Genomic DNA, 22,637 nt, shown 5'->3' with positions numbered 1-22,637 from the left:
CAATTTGTCAGAGTGGAGTGAAGCTCAGTATTAATGGATTTGGAGGAGATGTAAAGCTATATATCATCAGCATAGCAGTGGAAATGTAAACCATGCCGACGTATGACGTCACCAAGGGGGAGCATATAAAGAATAAACAAAAGGGGACCTAACACTGAGCCTTGGGGAACGCCTTGGGACAGTGGAGCAATGGCAGAACTACAATTGTCACCAGGTGAGGGAGAGTGGGTGACCATGTCTCATACACACACACACACACACACACACACACACACACACACACACACACACAAACTGATCGTTATTACTACCTCGTTACTGTAAATATTATAATTTTTATTGTCATTATTTTGCACTGTTTTTATTAATATTTTATTCTATTTTATATTTTTGCACATTGAACTGTTTTGTATATATTTGTTCTTTCTTATTGTTATTTTTATTATTTCTCTGTAACTTGCTTTGGCAATACGAATGTCCTTATTTGTCATGCCAATAAAGCTTCTTTTGAGTTTGAGTGTGTGCGCTTGTGTGTATGTGTGCGTGTGTGTGTGTGTGTGCGCGTGTGCGCGCTTGTGTGTGTGTGTGTGTGTGTGTGTGTGTGTGTGTGTGTGTGTGTGTGTGTGTGTGTGTGTGTGCTTGTGTGTGTGCGCGCGCTTGTGTGTGGTGTTTCCTGTTAAGGTTCTTCATGCAGGAACGGACCATGGCGGCCACTGAGGTAGCACGACAAGCGGTGAGTGAGCTTTTCAGTTTTAACCCGGTGCTTTGTTTAGAATGTGCTACAAACATTCAGTATTAAAATGGAAATAAATGTCTAAATGTTTATCACGGTACCTGTGTTATTTGAGTAAAACTTGTAAATAATTGGCTTTATTTGAAAAGCTCATATCCGTTGATGTAGGGCACAATAAATAGCCTGTGGGTTTACACACACACACACACACACCGGTTGCAATTTAGCAACGTTAGCGTGTTTTACGCTAATTTAACGTGATAATTATTTGTTTATTAATGTCTGACGCTTGTATTAATGATATTTTTAGTCGCTTTCACACGTTGGTGACTCCGTATTTCGATATATACTAATATGTGACTAATTTAAATAAGCCTCAATGCTAGCCTGGTGCTTTAAGCTGACAGGGTTGTGTATAGATTTTCACATATGGAACATATAATCGATTCTGTAATGGCGTCCGCCATTGAATTGTAAAGTAAGAAGAGCCGGCCATGTCTGCTCTCGGTACCGTTATTTAGTTTTATTCCATCCTACGCGCCGTTAGCTCGATGGGCGTTGTCTAGCGCAAAACAGTTGGTGTGCAGGAGGATTAAAAAGAACAAATGTCGTCTTTACACCAGTGTTTTAAACACAACATAGGCCGAGGTTTACTGGGCCACTGATTCAAACCCTTAGAAAAAGAGGTTGACCCCCCTCTCCTAACAATTCCATTCACCGGGCCTTTCAGTTTCTGGCATATTAAATACAGTAACCCTTATTTTAAGTGAGTATGTGGACACCCAAATGATTAGATATTTCAGCCACAATCTATTCTATCAAAAAAACTGTGTTATGAGCTGAAAACAGTTTAGGGAAGGCCCACTTTCGGTCCAGCGTGACTGTCCCCTTGTGCACAAAATGAGCACGGTTTGATGAGTTTCCACTGGCCTGCACAGAGCCCTGAGTCAAACCCCTTTAACCACCTTTGGAATGAAATGGAACTATTAAACCGAAGTGTTTGACCTCACAGATGCTCTTTTGACTAAATAGGTACAAATTCCCATGGACACACACTAAACCTTTTTAGAGGAGAGAAGGCAATTAGTTTCAGATAATGACAGTTGTAGTAACGTGAAGTTATTAATTATTATTAAACATTTTTCTTTGCATTGGCAAAACACAGTGTGCATAACAGTGAGTACATGATCATTTTATATTACACATTATATAATATATTATATAACATAATATGTCGGGCAGCACAGTGGCTAAGTGGATAGCACTGTTGCCTCACAGCAAGAAGGTCCTGGGTTCGATCCCCAGATGGGGTGGTTCGGGTCCTTTCTGTGTAGAGGTTGCATGTTCTCCCCGTGTCTGCGTGGGTTTCCTCCGGGTGCTCCGTTTTCCTCCCACAGTCCAAAGACATGCAAGTAAGGTAAATTAGAAATACTAAATTGTCTATGACTGTGTTTGATAAAAAAGTGATTTTTCACTTTCCTCAATAAACCAGCTGGACAGACATGATGGGCAGACTACTTTGGGCTAAACTGTATTATTTGAATACTGAGCTCAAATTAGCTCTGTTTAATAGCGATCTGTGAAACATATGTTTTGTAAGCACTCTGTCATAGTTTGGGATAGTCAGCAGTTTGTCTAAAGCTTTTTATCCCATGTTTAGCTGGTACTTGCTAACCAGACATCTACTGTCATGATAATATTAATAACACTGTCCTCCTTTTGGTCCTTTCTGTACAAGTGACTAACCATCTTAAAATACATACTCTACATACATACTTTGTATGTACATTGCTTTGCAACGTCTGTGTAATAACATGGTAACACATTATCTCTGATGTTCACATTTCTCTGAGCTATGGTGTCCTGCAGATCATAGTTTGTCATTAATCACATCTGTACCAAGCACAACGTTTCCTGTTAGGTTGTGTAGACCAGGTGCAGACACAGTGACAAAGAAAGTGCTGAAATCAAGCCTAACCTGAAGCAAACCTGTCTGAATTAAAGTGTTGACTGAGACAGATTCATTGTTACCTAAAGTTTTCAATATATAATGGACTCTACATACAGTATATATATATATATATATATATATATATATATATATATATATATATATATAGTGGTATCTACAAATGTCTTGTTGTTTTGTAGGCTTGCTAGTTTAGTCAAAACAGTGACTGCTTTTGCACTATGCTGTTATCTAAATGTGGTTTAAAACTGTTGCTGTTAGACAGGAAAGAGGATGTGTGCTACCTGATTTCTCAGCATTTAACCCTAAATGAGCTACTTGTAAGAAAAATAATTCCACATACTGTTGATGTAGCTTATATGATTGCATATCAAAGATTAGAGTTTTGCATATATATATAAATGTAAATATATATAAATGTATCTTTTTTTTTTTTTTAAAGTTTTTTAAAATATATATTTTAATGAATCTTTTAATTCTATCCACCTTGAAACAGGGTGTAGGCTGGAATACACCCTAGACTAAGTTCCATTCAATCAGGGCATACAGCTGAAATAAACCTATTATGTAATATTGCCTCTAGGATGAGAGTTTTATCCAGAGAAGGGTGCTGAGGAGGAGAGGAAGGCCAAACAGGAGGTTTATGGATGTGGTGAGGGAGGACATCAGGTGGTTGTTGGAGGATGGATATAAGATGGATAAAAATTGGCTCTGATTTTGACGTTGGATAAAAGCGTCAAATAAGAGCCAATTCGAATTCGGAAGTATAGGCCAGAATCAGACTTTTAGTACTCCATATGACATTGTTACAGGAGACCTGTAACTTGATTTAACAGAATTTCAAACAAAAGCTAAAATACTGTAAAATCAAAGCTAATTTAGAAACATAAGTGGGTAAAATCTACACTACTGTAATATTTGTAATAAATGTATTCTTGATCATTGTGTTTTTAGGGAGAGGGCGCACGTGCCGTTCCACTTTCTGGCCATGTCGGCTTTGATAGCATGCCGGACCAGTTGGTCAACAAGTCTGTCAATCACGGTTTCTGCTTCAACATTCTCTGTGTTGGTGAGTTTCACATGAAGACGAAACTGCATTTTCTTTAAACCTATTTACTGTAAATGGGCTGACTGGACAAGTCCATTGTTTTTTTTATAGCATGTAACGGGTAGTTCAGATAGTACTGTGGTTAGAATGTTCCTCATATTACTTCCATCTGCTGGAGTTCAGCTGGGTTTTACAGTGGATACTGACAGATGTGTAATATTGTGTCACCAATTATTAACAACTCGACTGACAAGCAAATCAATGTTGCCTCGAACAATTGTATGCATATGTTTGGACAACTCTGATCAAATCCAAGTAAAAGTAATGTAGCACATCCACAGGTGATCCGTTTAAAGCTCTGTGGACAGGTGCTGCATTGGCAGGGTTAAACCTGCCTTAAACTGTGCATTTATCAGCCTGAATTTGCAATACAGTATTATAAAAGGTTATCTTTGGTTGGTGGTCTTAAGTTGCACAATGTGACAGGCTCAGATGTGACTGATTTAGTGTTCAAAGAGGGCAGTCATTCGTGATTAGTGAGAGCAGTGATTTAGTGACACTGCTAATGTCAAGGTCATTTAACAATAATAATAAAGAATAGAATAGGTCAGCCTTTCTCAACCGGGGTGCCGTCTGGCTTCGTCAGGGGTACCGTCAAAAATATTCTGACGTTACTGATATTGAAAATGAAATAAATTTAAAATACAAAAAAGTCAACTCATCATGAAAATGTAGACCATTAGCCGCCTCAAACATCATTTGTCTCACACGCCCCTTTCCCCATGCTACAACGTCAACGCAGGTTGCGTGCGTTGCCTATAATGAGGGGTCGTTCGCGAACGATCCGATTCTATTGAACGGCTCTTTAAAATGAACAAACGGAACCGAGTCGCGCCTCTGGGAGCCGTTATAATATATATTTATATTTCTGTGCAGTTCTTATTGGCTGTAATTCAACCAATCCGCTTCCATCAGTAGAGGGAATTAATCAGTCATAATAAGAGCTGTTTATTGTCGAAATTCAAATCACTTTCAATATCGCGGAGAGAGCAAGCGACACACACACACACACACACACACAGAGAGAGAGAGAGGTAATTACCTCATTAATGTAAATATTATAATTTGTATTGTTATTTTTTTGCACTGTTTTTATTAATATTTTATTCTATTTTATATTTTTGCACATGTATCTGTTTTGTATATATTTGTTCTTTTTTATTGTTATTTTTATTATTTCTCTGTAACTGAGCTTTGGCAATACGAATGTCCTTATTTGTCATGCCAATAAAGCTTCTTTTGAGTTTAAGTTTGAGAGCCGTAACCGAGCTACAGAAAAACCATGTAGACAATGAGCAGTGCTAGTGGTATAATGACAAATAATTGAGAAATAAACTATAAACTTTTTTAATGATGTTAAATCTGATTGGTTCATGGCGCATATGTTTTAAAGCAGAAACAAACACAGGCTCATCTCTGCACAAGAGAGGATTTTTCTGAAACTTAATGCAATGCAAACACAGTATATCTCATCCCTGTAGTGTTTTTGTGTGTTAGCAGTCCGAGGGATGCAGAGTGTAAGTTTTTTAATACATTTTAGACTGGGGTGACTTGAGATTTTGAATACTTTTAAAGGGTGCCGTTGAGAAACACTGGAATAGGTAATAGAACAGATACTGATCCAGCTTTTTAGACTACTCCAGTGCCAGATACCAGAATAAAGAATTACATTTTACAGAACTAGGCTAAATAGTTTACCAACCACTGTTAAATCCAAGTCCAGAACACCATTAATTCCCAAAGCATAATTACCATAAGTGAACATTTTAGAATTAAATCTGGGACCTGGGGTTTTATTGGGACCGTAATTTGTCAGTGTTGCAACTTGTAATTTTGCATTGTATTTTAGAGCCATAAAACATGCCATTCACCTAACACATCTATTTGGGGGTTTTAGGAGAGACTGGGTTGGGAAAGTCCACTCTCATGGATACGCTGTTCAACACCAAATTTGAAGGCGAGCCGATGCAGCACAACCAGCCAGGAGTGCAGCTCAAGTCCAGTACGTATGAGCTGCAAGAGAGCAACGTCCGCCTCAAGCTAACTATTGTCAACACGGTTGGCTTCGGTGACCAGATCAATAAAGAGGACAGGTAAGATTCAGCGTGACTTAAAGCTATAATTAACTTATTGTAGACTAACCCAATACTAGCCCAATACTTAAAAGCCTAAAGTTACCAGATTGCTACGCCCAGAACACTTCTGGAAACAACGCAAATCCAACTGAACTAAACTCAACTGTTTATTCTAAGCACTATAAGGTACATTAAAAAAACTCGGGTTCAGTTTTATTATTATACTTTGGTTCTGTTTGCAGCTACAAACAAATTGTGGAGTTTATTGACACTCAGTTTGAGGCCTACCTGCAGGAGGAACTGAAGATCAAACGTACCCTGCACAGTTATCATGACTCTCGCATCCATGCCTGCCTGTACTTTATTGCACCCACTGGACACTCCCTAAAATCCCTGGATCTAGTAACCATGAAAAAGCTGGACAGTAAGGTTAGTGCTGTCTTATTGGTTGTTAAGTTGCATTTCATACCAAGGTTTGATTTTGTCGTGATCGAGGTCGTGTTTTCAACCATCGGCTATTTGTTTTAATAGCTTCATTTGCATTGATTGTCTTGAATATAACCCTTAAAACTTTCCAGCAGTTGTGCCAACAAGTAGGCTTAAACCATTTAGACAAACAATAACTGCACCCATTAAACTGAACCACATTCATTACAATGAAAAGGATGAAGGGGATTTGTACAGATTTAGGAAAGCAGATTGTAGATTATTGGTCAGGAATGTTAATTGTCTGTATATGCCAATGTTTAAAAGAATAAAGTACAAGAACAGTGTAAAAGTGCTGTATGGTCAAATGGAACCTAAAAACTGGGACAGGATAGGGCCTTGTTCAAAGGGTGATGCATATTAATTTATTTATTTTATTTTAACTGCTTTCATATACCTGTCAGCAATGGGTGTGGCTAAATCACCCAACAGGGTTGCATATAGTGTAAATATTTGTGTTTATAATTAGCTCTGTCAACAAAAATTATTTAATGGATGTTTTTTTCTTTTCCCTTTTGGTCTGCAGGTGAATATCATCCCCATTATTGCCAAGTCGGATGCCGTCTCAAAAAGTGAACTTGCCAAGTTTAAGATCAAGATTACCAGTGAGCTGGTCAGCAATGGTGTGCAGATCTACCAGTTTCCCACTGATGATGAGACTGTGGCAGAGATTAACTCCACTATGAATGTGAGTCAATAAAGGTCTTGTCTTCAAGAGCTTAGCAATCCATCCCCACATCCATAACGTCACAACTCTTAAGCCACTCTTCACTTTTTAACACCCTCTTTAATATTTATATTTATAAATATGCAAATGTTTTTGTTTTATAGTGTTTTTATATTCTTTTATTCAGTCTTTTTCATGTTATAACACCACTTTATCGAGTAATTATAAATTTATATTATTATATTAATTATATTATATTAATTATAATAATAAATTTGTAAATAAGATTGATAAATGAAGACAAAAATACCCACTCTAATTTTTTTTAACCCATATAACTATAAAGAACAATAATGCATGCAAAACTAAATGTAAGAGTTGTTCTAATTTGCATGTGACTTGTCTGTGTGCTGTACAGGGCCATCTACCATTCGCTGTGGTGGGAAGTACAGAGGAAGTAAAAATTGGGAACAAGATGGTCAAGGCACGTCAGTACCCCTGGGGAACTGTTCAGGGTAAGTTCTGGTCATGTCTTTTAGAGGATGCAAAACTAAGCTCAACTGAACAGAATCAGAGCTGTTCAAACAGTCTTTTTTGCACCCTGACACACAGGGAATAGCTGCTCTATATGAGCTCTATTTTCGGCTTTTTCTATATACAGATACAGGAGCCAAGAGCTGTAGCACTTCTGACTTGATTCCTGACAGAACATTTTTGAAATCTGTTCTCAACCACCATGGTTTCATAAACTGACAAGCGGAATGGTCAACGTTTTAATGCTAGTTTTGTGGCAGTTTCCCCCTTTTTCACTCTATCTAGTCATTCTTAATTCTTAAATGTAACTCTGCCACTTGCACTACATCCGTATTCGCCAAGGAATGCTGTAGACCATCAAACCCAATCAGACACAGTTGCCCAGTTGCCAGCTGCTTCTTATCACCTCCCAGTGTTGGGTTCCTACACAAAGCCATATCACCTACAAGAACCACGGTATGCTTCAGTCCACTTTTGCATGCACCTGGACTGTTAGCAACCGTTGCCCCTTTCTCACTTAAGCACGACCAACTGTGTTAATGTGAACACCTGGCAAGGTCAGCGACACACTTTTTGTCCAGAATTTATACCGCGACCCAGGCAACACAAACAATTCATCAAAACGAAACCCAAACCAAAATATATCTAACTCATAAAAATAGTGGCAATCTGGTCCCACTGTGGTTTACAAGATGTAACGTAAAGCCTCCACAAGAGGGCGTTTGTGTACAAGTTCATTTCCTGTTTGTGCCTGTTAGAAGTTGTTAATTTAATTATTGATATTTTTAACTGCAACCCATTTTGTAGAATGAATGAAAGTTGTATTTAACGTAAGCAGTCTGCTCATTACGCAAATATTCATTTTGGTGATTTGTCACCGAAGTGGTTGGGCTTGAACCAGTGACCTTTTGATTACTAGTCAATTACCTTAATTGCTAGGCTACAACTGCCCTAAATGACTTTCGGTATGCACTTCCAAAAAATATTGCACTTTACTATAGTCATGACTTTAGTGTTTTCCGTTGTATATTTAAATATTAATAATGTAATAGTATAAAACTTGGTTGGCTGTTGAATCTTAATTTTTTTACTGTTTAACAGTGGAGAACGAGAATCACTGTGACTTTGTGAAGCTGAGAGAGATGCTGATTAGGGTAAACATGGAAGATCTGAGGGAACAGACCCACACACGCCACTATGAGCTCTACCGCCGCTGCAAGTTAGAGGAGATGGGATTTAAAGACACAGACCCTGATAGCAAACCGTTCAGGTAAAAAGAGTCTCCAATGTCTAGTGGTCTGTATGGCTCAAGCACTTATTTGTTTTGCACCAGAGACAAGTATAAACTCAACCTTACATTTACTATAAGCTTTTCTTTTTTTATCATGTTCAGTCTGCAGGAGACTTATGAGGCCAAGCGGAATGAGTTCATGGGTGAGCTGCAGAAGAAAGAGGAGGAGATGAGACAGATGTTTGTCCAGAGGGTAAAAGAAAAAGAGGCCGAGCTGAAGGAAGCTGAGAAAGAGGTCAGCATGTTACTTAAAGCATAATTATGTACATTTAAAGTAGAGATGCATGAGTACCGATACTAGTATCGGGTATTAGCCCGATACACTTGTACTCGTACTCGCAAACGAGGCTCCGATACTAAACATCCGATACCTTGTGCCTAGTGCAGGTTGCTGCGTTAACGCAGGAGTTTTCAACCTGTGGGGCGCGAGTACTTGTCTGGGGGGGCGCGAGTGCCTGACCGGGGGGGCGTGACATTACGAGATTTTTTTACTTCTAAAACTAAAGCAATTCATTTTTCACCCACGGGAGACAGATTGAATTATTCTCACTGACCACGCTCACATGCACATTTAATGTTATTTAGTTCCGTTTGACAAAAAAAAACCTTCAAAATAGAGCTAACAGCGAAGATAACCGGTTACAAAAGCAGCGACCGCTGTTATAGGACGTGTTTGTGTTCAATACTCTGTTCACAGTGTCGATACAAGTGATTCAGGAGTCGACTCATTTTAAGCACAGCGTAAGTTTCTTTTCTCAGTCAATTCTCCGTTTTTACTGTTATAATGAATGTTGCGGTTGTATATAAACACCAAATACTACAGAACATTTTGTGTGACTCGCTTACCTTATAAAGCTCAGGCTTAATTATACTGGTTATTACCACAGAGCGGGAGCCGACTCAGAGTCGTTTACGATTTACCGAGGTGAACCACGAATGTATGTGCTGATAGAATCGGCTCAGATGGGATCGGACTGTATTATCTTTTTAAAGTAAATATTTCAATCAGCAGAATCGCATCGCATGTATGATGTGCACAGCGTTAATTACGTGCGTTTATTAGTGAACGTTTACGTTAGCTTGTCAAAAGCTTTCTCAATGATGTCTGTTCCACTGCACTATTTTACACTAAAAACTACACTATTCCATAATGATCCAGATTGCATCATTCTAAATAGGTATCGGTATCGGCGAGTGCAAAAATACATGTACTTGTACTCGTACTCGGTTGGGAAAAAATGGTATCGATGCATCCCTACTTTAAAGTATCATTCGGTGCTCGGGTGGCGCACCAGTGAATTACGCTACCCCACTACTGCTAGGGTCCAGGATTCAAGTCCTGTGCTGTGATGTCAGCCGGCTGGTCAGGCATGATGTCTAAGGGGGTGGACGAAGCCCTGCGATGGATTGACTGTTGGCTTTATATTTTATAGGGGCAGTTGTAGTCTAGCAGTTAAGGTACTGGACTACTAATCAAAAGGTCGCAGGTTCAAGCCCCACCACTGCCAGGTTGCCACTGTTGGGTCCTTGAGCAAGGCCCTTAACCCTCAATTGCTTAGACAATATACTGTCACAGTACTGTAAGACGCTTTGGATGAAAGCGTCTGCACTTGATACACTTTTACCAGTATAACACACACTACCATGTTATTACCATGACCGTGTCATTGCTCCATGAATAATGGTCCACCTCTGTGTTTGGTCCATGTTCTGGTCATTTAAATAGAGGGGTAAACAAAATGTACAGGTGTGGCTAATACCCACAAGAACATTTATCCTCTGATTCTCATGTGCAGCTGCATGAAAAGTTTGACCGTCTAAAGAAGCTGCACCAGGATGAGAAGAAGAAGCTGGAGGACAAGAAGAAGTCGCTTGATGACGAGCTGAACATCTTCAAGCAGAAGAAAACAGCAGCTGAACTCCTGCAGTCTCAGGGCCAGCAAGCAGGGAGCTCCACCACACTCAAGAGGGACAAAGAGAGGAAAAAGTAAGTACTGGCTGTTTATTTTATTTTATTACAGTCACTTGCCTTTGTGTGGTCCAAAAATATATATGATGCACAAGTGTCCTGCTGCATTGTGCATAAAAATTTTACCTCTAGTGATATTACAAAGAGAAGCATCTTTCTGCGTGAACACAATATAACAGTTTTATTTCTCGTAAAAATTTCTGTTATATAAAAATATATTAGTTGTCAGATTTATAGAAATAGGCAAAAAGAAAAATCATCTGACTGCACACACCAAATAAAAAAAGTCATTTCAAATTATTTAATTTTGTTTTCATGTTTGACTTACACTATATGGTCAAAAGTATGTGGACACCCTTTTGATTATTGACATCCAATGTTTTAGACACACATAAATTTAATTGTATTGCAACGGTCTTTTCCTTTTCCAGAATGTCTATTTCCCTGTGCACAAAGTGAGCTTCATAAAGATATGGTTTGACGGGGGATGAATTGGAACATTAATTATGAGCCAGGCCTTCTTGTCCAACATTTGCACCTGACCTCACAAATGCTCATTTGACTAAATGCACAAAAATTCCCACTGACACACTTCAAACTTATTGAAAGCAGTGAAGGCTGTTAAAGTCAGGAAGGGGTGGTAATTTCATGTTAATGCCCATAATTTTGGAAAAAGATACCCAACAAGTTCATGGTCAGATGTCCACATAGTTTTGACCCTATAGTGTACTATTGGTACTGTGAATAAGACCTTGTATCAGAGGTGGACAAATGTAGCGTGTGCATCTGGAACGATTTATGTTTTCTAGATGCAATTAAAAACACAAAGTGCATATTAATATTACTCACCAGTGATGGAAAATCATTGGGAACGCTGGGATTTTTTTTGCTGCAATGAGATGCTCCCACCTAGGTGTGATAGGAGGCAATAACACCTGAAGTGTGTTCCTTATGTTTGACTTACAGTTGTGACCATATACAATGTAAGCAATTCAGGATTAAGGGCCTTGCTCAGGTAACCAAGAGTGGCACCATGGCCATGGTGGGTCTTGAACCTGATATGTTCTGATCAACAGTCAGAAGGTCAATTAGTGAACACTTTTATCTAAAGTGACTTAGTTGTGAAAATATACAATGTAAGCAATTCAGGATTAAGGGCCTTGCTCAGGTACCCAAGAGTGGTACCTGGTCATGGTGAGTCTTAAACCTGAGACCTTCTGATCAACAGTCCAGTACCTTAAACACTAAGCGTTCACTGGGCCCATCAGCTGATATTTGAACCTTTTAACCTTCTGATTGATAGCCCAGTGCTCCTCCCACTGAGCTACCACTGCCCTACAATTTTTTTTGTATATATAGGATCACCAAAGCGCATCCGCATACCTAATTTGGCACAGTTCCCTTTCTGATGCACACACTGAAAAGTGCACCTCCCCAATGGCTAGGCTGTTCAGCCATTCCCACCTCAGATGTCAATCATGTATGTGATGTGATGAGATTAATACAACTGAGATTTGCATATTTTACAGCTGCGATTTCATTATTTGTTTAGCTTTGTTAAGTCTATCATGTGTTTTTGCACTCACGTCAAATGATTCTTCTGCTTAGTGTACATTTAGTGTATTTTTGTCCACCTCTGATTCTAGTAAAGCTTACGCAGTAGAACTTTCTTTTTTTTACAGCAGGTAAATCTTTTACACTGATCACACTTCTGCCCAATAGAGAATAAAAAGTAGCAGAAACTTAAACACTATTCCTGTCATTTTTGGTAATCACTAATGGTTGTGTATTCAAGCTGATTTGGTCCCACACATCAGAGCATTAAAAAGGAGGAAGACACTTGCACCAATAAGGTTTTTTCTTTTATATTTTTTCTGTCACTGGCTTGTTCTTAAACAGTCCACAGGTTTCCTCACAGGCTGCCCACTATTCTTGGAAGCTCATCACATTTCAGTTTATTTCATAATCACAGTACTAGTGACATCCAAATATCTAGTTCTCCCCAGTAACCAAGCAGGGCATGATGTAATAGTGTGCTGTGTTTATGCTGTGTGGTGCATGTTCTGCATGTTATTCTCATGCTTTTTTTCCAGTTAACTGCTCATCTGCTTGGTGCATGCTGCATGAGACACCTTATGCTGGTAAGGGTTAAGGCACAAACAATTAACTGATAGGCGGTGTGTTATTGAAAGAGTGTGTTTAGTGAAAGTACATTAGTGACTATATATATTTAATTGCATTTTCATCAGATGTTTTTCCCAGTCAGTGTCACTCCACTTTGAAACACTTGTGCGCCAAACACCCAAACGAAAAAGGGCTCTGGCTACCCCCATTTCAGACAAGACAAATAATGTCTGCATACAGACTCGACCAGCCATTTGCATCACTGAGATTCAAAGCCTTGATCTCAGCAGTGGTGGAATAGCTTATTTTACCATTGCTCCATTTGAGCACCCAGCAAAAATTTGTTATGGTGCAATGCTAGGAGCCATTTAGCTTGTAAGCAGTGCCTGCTTATAAATACAGAGGCACAGGGCATTACGTTAACCTAGCCATTAGGGGGGCATATTAGCGCACCCTTAAGAGGGTTGCATCACAAAGGGCAACCAGTTTAAAACATGCCAAATCAAACATGCGGTTGAATAATCCGCTGTGGCAACCCATAAATACTGAAGCAGCCAAAAAGGAATCATTCATTGTTAAATATTTTAAAAATCACAAACTTTTTATACATGCACCAGAAATGAGTTTTGAAATTCTGTAAAAATAGTACAATATTATTTACCAACAATAGCAATTTAAAGCACTATTTATTCCTTATGATTTAAAGCATTGTTTGTTTTAAAATGTTTTAAAGTAATGTTCATTGAAGGTATACAGCATAGACAGCATAACCAACAGAAGCAAGAACCTCCTGTTTTCTTTTACTCAGTACAATCAGTACTGAAGCATCATAAATTCATGACAAAACAAGCTAAGCAAAATAAACACTGCAGAATTAAAGAAGTTACAGTGCCACTGCGGAGAACAGGCTGTTGGAGGGGTCATTCCCTTCTACTAAGCTCGTAAATCCAAAATATATGTTCTAAAAGCATGTATCTTTAGTACATGTATTCTGTTTACTGAGGGATAACAACTGCCTAACATTAATTGTTAATCTACACCCAGCGATGGGTCCCAACCTTAATTTGACTCACTAATTAGTGAGGCAGTTATTGGTACTTTTTTCCATCTTCATCAGCTGCTTTATCCTGGTCCAGGTTGGTGTGGGAAACACTGGGCGTGAGGTGGGAATACCTTGAACAGGGCACAATCCCGCGCAGGGCTTCGTCCACCCCCTCTCCTAAGTCATAGCCAATCATGTCTGTGTAGACTCCCAGTCGGCCTATAGCCCCGCTGATATTCAAACTGGTGGGATAGCTTAGTAGACCATTGTGCCACACAAGCATCCCATCAACTGTCACTTCCTTAACCGCTTATCCAATTAGGGTCGTTTGGGGGGGGGGGCTGCTGGAGCCTATCCCAGCTTTTCAATGGGTGCAAGGCACACAGTCCATCACAGAGCAGACACACATTCACCTATAGGGCAATTCAGTGTCTCCAATTAACCTGACTGCATGTTTTTGGACTGTGGGAGGAAACCGAAGCTTCCGGAGGAAACCCACGCAGACACGGGGAGAACATGCAAACTCTGCACAGAAAGCACCCGGACCGCCCCACCTGAGGATCGAGGCGACAGTGCTACCCACTGAGCCACCGTGCTGCCCATAACAAGTCAATTAACTTGAAATGATTTTTACAACAGTTCTATTTTGTTATACACCTCTGCGAATATCACACCAGCCAGACACACAGTTTGTGGTTTTGGAAAACAAACAAAAAAAATAATAAAACAAATAAAAAGTTAGGGTTATAGTTCTTGCTTGTTCCATCAAACACCTAACACTTTTGATTATCACCCATTCCCATCTAAAACTTATTTCACAGCCCCTTTCAGTATCTAACACACTGCTTTATGTGACCCTTTAGATGATGTAGTTGGAATTTAGTCCTAGAAAAAATAATCCTCATTCTCTCTCATTTCCAGTTCAGGGTTCCTGTAGAAAAGTGCTTCCCAAGCCAGCTGTGAATGAGTTCTTCCCTCTCAGTGCTCCTGAACCATGCCACTTCCAACCGCTCCCCTTCCCCTCTATTCCCTTCTCTTCAAAGTCTCACACATTACCATGCTGGAGTGGGACCTTTAATGTGAATGGAATCCTTGACTTGATGCTTTCTGTTTGCTTATTGTTAATTTTTTTATCATTATTTTTTTTATTCCGGTGTTTCTTTTCAGTGTTGATGTTGATCTGTTCTGCATGACAAGTCAGGCTTTTAACTTTAACAAGTGTGACTACCGTTATGGTGGCAAGGCTAAAATGAGACTGGCATCAGCTTGGCATGGCTTGTCATTCACCAAATATTGATCATTGGCTTTATTGCTCATACTGAAGGTGTGTATCACTCCAGAATTGCTCATCAGCTTTGATTTGAATTGATGACAACTGATTAGAGTCAGTAAATCACACACCTTCAGGATCTGAGTCGTGCATGTGGTGTTTGGTTTCATTTTATCCTGACGCATGTTATCTGAACATTCCTTCAGCTCAACCTTCATGTTTTTTAGATATGCCATGAGCATGCTTTTTTTTATGTATTATTATGGCAGCATTTTTAGCCTTTTGTGATTATAAAACTCAATTCATTCTGACATGCTGTATTTAGTATTTTTAGATACTATTACCAGGGGACCAATATTGCACTTGCACAACTCGGTGTACAAAAATTTAATGTATTAAACAAATAATAAAGAGCCGTTTTCACAAAGAAAATCAACTGTGGGCAAAATTATTGTGTATGATTATCATACTGTACATTCCATATTGCTCCATACTTGTAGCCCTTTATAAATATCATGCTGTATGATTTTACTTAGGTCTTAATTGTTGGGTGGGCAAAGTACAGTTGCATGGAATTGCCTGAATTTGGTTGATCATTTTACAGTAAGGGTGCAGTGAACCTTTGTGATTAATTGGTCAAGTCAGAATATTTGAATTGGATGCTCTTCCTGACGCAACCTCTTTATTTTATCCGGGCTTGGGACCAGCACTAAGAGCACTGACAAGTGCACCTCACAATGGCAAGGCTAGCCGCGTCTAGGCTGTGTAGCACCACTGAGATTAAGTAGTGGGATAGTGTGTTTTATTGCAACACCATTTGAGCACCCAGCAAACACACCTATAGTAATAGTAATAAAAGATGTTTACATTTCAAATATGTAAATTCATTTAACATGTAGGGATAATTTTACTGTGTTGCTTCCTCTTAAATAATTTGGCAACATCTATGTGGTTACATTTAATAGTTTAGTTCCAGTGGTTTGAATCCAAGGCTAGGCTTAAAATTGGTTATGCCCCAATCATTTTCCCTGTGGCTACCATACAGAGGAGTTTCAGATCATTATGGGATTTCTAGCTTAAACAGGTGGTTTTCAGCCTAAAGTCTTACTTGATTAATGGTACTTCTAATTATTTTGAATTCATGGTTTTCTTACTGATAAAATGTGCCACAGCCCTAAACCATGATGCTCCTTCTACCATGCTTCACAGTTGTGATAAACTTTCAGTGTTAGTGCGAGATGTAAACATAAAATTGTGCGTTTAGCTGTTTATAGAAGCTCTATTGAACATCCAGGTGTTTTCAATGTTTTGGTGTGTTTACATGAACACAGTTTTTTTTTTTTTTAATGATTTCTGCTGGTTCTTTTTAGACTCTTACTGTTTTGCCATAAAGGAACTGAACTAGATGCCTACTTTACACTGATCGGCCATAATCCTTGTTTCTACACTCACTGTCCATTTTATCAGCTCCACTTATAGAAGCACTTTGTAGTTCTACAATTACTGAATGTAGTCCATCTATTTCTCTACATACTTTTTTAACCTCCTTTTATTCTGTTCTTCAATAGTCAGGACCACCACAGAGCAGGTATTATTTGGGTGGTATGATCATTCTCAGCACTGCAGTCACAATGACATGGTGGTGGTGTGTTAGTGTGTGTTGTGCTGGTATGAGTGGATCAGACACAGCAGCGCTGCTGAAGTTTTTAAATACCGTGTCCACTCACTGTCCACTCTATTAGACACTCCTAACTAGTTGGTCCACCTTGTAGATGTAAAGTCAGAGACGATCGTTCATCTATTGCTGCTGTTTGAGTTGGTGGTCATCTTTGAGATTTTCATCAGTGGTCACAGGCTGCTGCCCATGTGGTGCTGTTGGCAGGATATTTTTGGTTGGCGGACTATTCTCAGTCCAGTAGTGACAGTGATGTGTTTAAAAACTCCAGCAGCGCTGCTGTGTCTAATCCGCTCATACCAGCACAACACACACTAACACACCACCACCATGTCAGTGTAACTGCAGTGCTGAGAATGATCCACCACCTTTGTAGAACTACAAAGTGCTTCTATATGGTAAGTGGAGCTGATAAAATGGACAGTGAGTGTAGAAACAAGGAGGTGGTTTTAATGTTATGGTTGATCAGTGTTTATTACTTACAGCCAGAAGGGTGGGTGGTACAACTTAAAATGTTGATATTGGAATTTTTTTACTGGACACATGGATAATCACTCATCTACTCGTCTACTTATTTACTTACAAAGTTAATGTGGTGTTTTTCTATCTTTCAGTACAGTTTTCCTTTAACCTGTGCTTTAAATGTGGTCAATATTTGATCCTTTTATTTCTTTCCATGGTTATGTAACCCATAATATGTCATTTAAATACTATATAACTGTGAGTTCACCAGAATTGTTTTTATTATTGATTTATTTTAAGGAACGGCACTCAGCAGCTGTGTCTCTATGTTAAATCTTAGGACGGATGGGTGTGAGCAGTGCTGAAGTATCGTTTTGTTTTATGGTGGGTCGTGTTATGCTGCTTTCTGCACTGGAGATGCTCACTGCTGTGTGTGTATTTTACTTTCCTTTGCAGTACTCCCTGGCTCTGCACTGAGTAGTGCCTTCACTTTGCTACCCTAAGGACACAGGAAGACTGTGGATCCCTGTTCTCGGGGTGTCTTATTGAACGCATCTTTGTTTCGATTGAAGACCCGAAGTGTTTTGTGTATTACTAAATCTAGTCACTTGCATACGGCTGTGCTTACTTTGTTTGAGGTTTACTATTTGCAGTGCTGCGTGACTAACATTCTTACCATGTTTCACTTCTTCAGGGAGCTTGTATGCTTTTAAAGTATTTACTAATGGGCAGTTTTATAATGAAGAATTCTGCAATATACACCGATCAGCCATATCATTAAAACATCTCCTGGTTTCTACACTCGCTGTTCATTTTATCAGCTCCACTTACCATATAGAAGCACTTTGTAGTTCTACAATTACTGACTGTAGTCCATCTATTTCTCTACATATCTTTTTAACCTGTTTTCACCCTGTTCTTGAATGGTCAGGACCACCACAGAGCAGGTATTATTTAGGTGGTGGATCATTCTCAGCACTGCAGTCGCAATGACATGGTGGTGGTGTGTTCGTGTGTGTTGTGCTGGTATGAGCGGATAAGACACAGCAGCGCTGCTGGAGTTTTTAAATACCGTGTCCACGCACTGTCCACTCTATTAGACACTCCTACCTAGTTGGCCCACCTTGTAGATGTAAAGTCAGAGACGATCTCTCATCTATTGCTGCTGTTTGAGTTGGTCATCTTCTAGACCTTCATCAGTGGTCACAGGACGCTGCCCACAGGGCGCCGTTGGCTAAATATATTTTTGGTTGGTGGACTATTCTCAGTCCAGCAGTGACAGTGAGGTGTAAAAAAGCTCCAGCAGCGCTGCTGTGTCTTATCCATTCATACCAGCACAACACACACTAACACACCACCACCATGTCAGTGTCACTGCAGTGCTGAGAATGATCCACCACCCAAATAATACCTACTCTGTTGTGGTCCTGTGGTGGTCCTGACCATTAAAGAACAGGGCGAAAGCAGGTTAAAAAAGTATGTAGAGAAAGAGATGGACTACAGTCAGTAATTGTAGAACTACAAAGTGCTTCTATATGGTAAGTGGAGCTGATAAAATGGACAGTGAGTGACACTGATCGGTGTATAACATTTATCAACATGAAGGAATCGGTGCTTGCAGGTTTGCAATATCCACACATTCATTAGCAGCTGAAATTTGTGTTTCTGTGTTTGGACCTGTGCTTGTATATACAGTGAACACAAAGCTGTTTGTTCACATCAAATATGCATCAAATATTTCATGCTTTTCGTCATGGGATTTTTATTTTCCATTCAATTGTTCAAGCCTTGCTTCTCTGTGGTGGCTAATATGCTTCCTGGCTGCTTGACTTCTTCTCTAACTTGCATTTCTGTTCCTTTCTGTTTTCTTCTAGCTTCTTTTAAATCTGTCTTGACCGCCTGTCTGAAGAGGAGGTTGCAGCTTTTACAAGACCTAAGCATCCATTTCCTTTTCCTCTCTCTCTGCCTAACTCTGCCAACCTTGTTATTGTTATTTTGAACGTTTTAAAATCTTCGCTGTCTGCTAAGTTAGGTATTGTGTTATGTGGGCTTTACATGGTATTTCTTGCAATTAGAATTAGCTTTTTTTTTTTATCTCTAATTACAGCACGCAGTGCAGCTCCATAGTAATATTGTTACAGATGTTGGGTAGATACTGGAACAAAGTTCTGGTAGTAAAAAAAAATCATAATTCTTTGCTCCTGAAGACTTCAGATTAATAAATGAACCATATACACTGATCAGGCATAACATTATGAGCACTAACAGGTGAAGTGAATAACACTGATGATCTCTTTATCACGGCACCTGTTAGTGGGGAGATATATTAAGCAGCGAGTGAACATTTTATCCTCATAGTTGATGTGTTAGAAGCAGGAAAACTGCAGCTGGTCCAAGGAAGGAACAGTGGTAAACTGATGACAGGGTCATGGGCGGCCAAGGCTCTTTGATGCATGTGGGGAGCGAAGGCTGGCCCGTGTGGTCCGATCCAACAGACGAGCTATTGTATGTAGCTCAAGTTGCTAAAGAAGTTAATGCTGGTTCTGATAGAAAGGTGTCAGAATATACAGTGCATCACAGTTGCAGGGCTGTTTTGTCAGCAAAAGGGGGGGCCAACACTATTATGAAGGTGGTCATAATGTTATGTCTGAACATGTATATTGCCTTAGGGTCTTACATTTATGCATTTTCTCTTGAGAATGGTAACATGCATATGCCAAAAACACAACCAACCTGATAGCAGTTGATGGAGATACTTTGCTTATGTAGATGTGAAGGAGTCTCTTTTATGAATCCGGAAACTTCCTGTGAGCTGCAGTTGAAGTAAAAAAAAAAAAGTACATCACTTGTGAGGTACATGTCCTTAAGGGTTGTTTTGGGATTATTATGATTTCCGCACCTGTTTTTTTTTTATGTGACTAAATGATGACCACACACTTCTTCATCCACATGCTCCTTCAGGAAGAAACAAAAATCTAGGAATTTGAGTTCTAAGATTTCTAAAGAATATGGTAGGCCAAAAATGTACACACACGCCGGCCCCAGCTCTGATTTGAGGAGAACGAAGCTAACCCACACCCCCTTCGACACGTGGGCAGCAGCCGTATGCATTTCGTCACCCACACTAGGCGAGTGCATATATGCGGATCAGCCTTGTGTACAGAGAGACGCACCCTGGTCCGCACTCTTTCTCAGCTCTGGTGCGCCACCTGAGTGGCCTAAAAGTTAGTAGTTACTTAAGTTCAAAAGTACATGGAACAGCCCAAACTGTCAAGCTATGCTAAAAGAATTTGTCTAGCACATAACTCATCTTCCAGCAGCTCATCTTATTCTAGTCAGACCTGATTTATTTGCTTAATCATAAACACTAGCAATGAGTTAGGAGGTCATGCTTTTTGATTTATTCTCATCAACTGCTTTAGTTAATCCAGTTCTATCTGGAATCATTGGGTGCAAGTCATGAACACACTTTGGACAGGGCGCCAATACATCATAGGGCTTTGGCCATCAAGACCACACCTCCATAACATGACACCCAGCTGGCTGATAGCACCACTGAGATTGGAACCTGGCTCTCAGTGTTGGTGGGCATTTGTTTAAACTATTTCGTCATAGAAAATAAAAGGTGCAGAAATGATTAAAGCCCTCCCAGACCTATAGGTCTTCTGCTAATGTATGTAACTTTGAACCCAAAATGTATAGGTATAAATAATCTACAGAACCAGTTACAGAACTTACTCTTTAAAATGTCCAGTTATTCAAGTCTGGACAAGATGCAATTGCAAGCGATTGTCCTGTCTTAATGAACTTTAAAGACTAGGTTTGGGGTGTAAAGACAATGTTCTAAATACCATGTAAAACACATTCAAGTCATACTTTTATGCTTTTTTTAGGCTTCACTTGTGTATTTATTCCAGGTACATATATATTTATATAACTGTTGTTTTGGCAGCTTTGTTTGAAAGGGTTAAATACAGGAGAGCCCTACATAAATATAATTTATAATCTATTTTGTGTATTTTAAAGATGGTGTGTTAATGATCTATTATGCTGTTGCTAGGTGACAGTTTCCATCCTTCTGCTTGCCTTATCGGGTCATTTTTCTAGCATCTTCCACAATTTCCTCCGTCGCCTGTTGTAACAAAAATGTGGAATATTTACTTGTGATGAAATTTCATTGGTGTACATTTTTAATAAAATATTAAAACAGTGCATTAGTGAGTCTGTCATTTCTTTATTTATCTTCTGGGTCATCCAGTGAATTCTTGTCACAAAACATGTCTGGAGGAGAATGTACAACTGTTTTTAGGTGTGAGTATAAATGTAAGTGAGTGTATGTTGAGAAGAACTGCCATCGCATAGGCTATGCATTCATATCATACCTTTCAACCTTAATTACCTTTAGATTTATTACAGTAATTTTCTTTTATTAAAAAACAACTGCTTATTTAGATTAGCAACCGTTTTTTGTTTGTTTGTTTATTAGGATTTTAACGTCATGTTTTACACTTTGGTCACATTCATGACAGGAACAGTAGCTACTCATTTCCTAAACCTTAAATGAGATGGGATGTGTAATATGGACACAGTTTGTTTTATGGATTTTAACCAGGGGTGTAACTACAGTGGGGGGAATGGGGTGGGGGTTGGTGGCAAGTGCACTGGGGCCCATGGCAGCGAGGGGCCCCTCCACGACATGAACTCAACCACTCACCTCACTTTAATTTAATTTCACCTACCTTTAATTAATTCTTATCAGCATATATATAAATATATATACAAATAATAAAAAAAAAAAAAAAAATTTGCACTGGGGCCCATGAGCTCCTAGTTACACCACTGATTTTAACCCAGGCAAGTTTGATATTTGTAATACAGTATAAGATCCTTGGTGCATTATTTCCTTACTCTGTGGCTCAGTGGGTAGCACTGTCACCTCACAGCAGGAAGTTCCTGGGATTGATCCCCAGGTGGGGCGGTCCGGGTCCTTTCTGTGTGGAGTTTGCATGTTCTCCCCGTGTCTGTGTGGGTTTCTTCCGGGAGTCTGGTTTTCTCCTATAGTCCAAAGACATGCAAGTGAGGTGAATTGGAGATACAAAATTGTCCATGATTGAATTGAGTGTCTAATAAAGTGGTCAGTGAGTGGACACGATATTTAAAAACTCCAGCAGTGCTGCTGTGTCTGATCCACTCATACCAGCACAACACACACTAACACACCACCACCATGTC

At 39.4% G+C, this 22,637-nt stretch overlaps 1 protein-coding gene across 4 annotated transcripts; it reads left to right on the top strand.

The window, feature by feature from the left end:
- Positions 1-587: 587 nt before the first annotated feature.
- On the top strand, positions 588-21,617 carry septin6 (septin 6). Of its 4 annotated transcripts, none has more exons than XR_010013495.1 (11): positions 589-733; positions 3,657-3,771; positions 5,708-5,903; positions 6,128-6,314; positions 6,898-7,059; positions 7,457-7,553; positions 8,674-8,842; positions 8,966-9,098; positions 10,660-10,850; positions 12,628-12,685; positions 14,920-15,700. XR_010013495.1 is itself a non-coding variant. In XM_063000503.1 (11 exons), the coding sequence occupies exons 1-10, from the start codon at positions 689-691 to the stop codon at positions 12,927-12,929; spliced, it is 1,299 nt and encodes a 432-aa protein (XP_062856573.1). In that variant the 5' UTR covers positions 591-688; the 3' UTR covers positions 12,930-12,973; positions 14,920-15,700. The 4 variants fall into 4 exon arrangements, 3 of the variants coding, with proteins under 3 accessions (XP_062856571.1, XP_062856572.1, XP_062856573.1); XM_063000503.1 differs by lacking the exon at positions 12,628-12,685 and adding an exon at positions 12,926-12,973 and having other exon boundaries at positions 591-733; XM_063000501.1 differs by lacking the exons at positions 12,628-12,685; positions 14,920-15,700 and adding an exon at positions 17,862-17,937 and having other exon boundaries at positions 588-733.
- Positions 21,618-22,637: the final 1,020 nt, after the last annotated feature.

Source organism: Trichomycterus rosablanca, chromosome 8, assembly GCF_030014385.1.
Source record: "Trichomycterus rosablanca isolate fTriRos1 chromosome 8, fTriRos1.hap1, whole genome shotgun sequence".
Lineage (NCBI taxonomy): Eukaryota > Metazoa > Chordata > Actinopteri > Siluriformes > Trichomycteridae > Trichomycterus > Trichomycterus rosablanca.
The sequence above is the reverse complement of the archived record's forward strand: the minus strand, read 5'-3'. Positions and strand labels throughout refer to the sequence as shown.

What these genes read in the sequence shown, in the direction of transcription:
- septin6 (XM_063000501.1), top strand. Translation starts at nt 689, where the DNA reads ATGCAGGAACGGACCATGGCGGCCACTGAGGTAGCACGACAAGCG. An exon ending in CTGAGGTAGCACGACAAGCG is followed by an intron (nt 734 to 3,656) that starts GTGAGTGAGCTT and finishes TTGTGTTTTTAG; the next exon opens with GGAGAGGGCGCACGTGCCGT. An exon ending in CCCCTGGGGAACTGTTCAGG is followed by an intron (nt 7,554 to 8,673) that starts GTAAGTTCTGGT and finishes ACTGTTTAACAG; the next exon opens with TGGAGAACGAGAATCACTGT.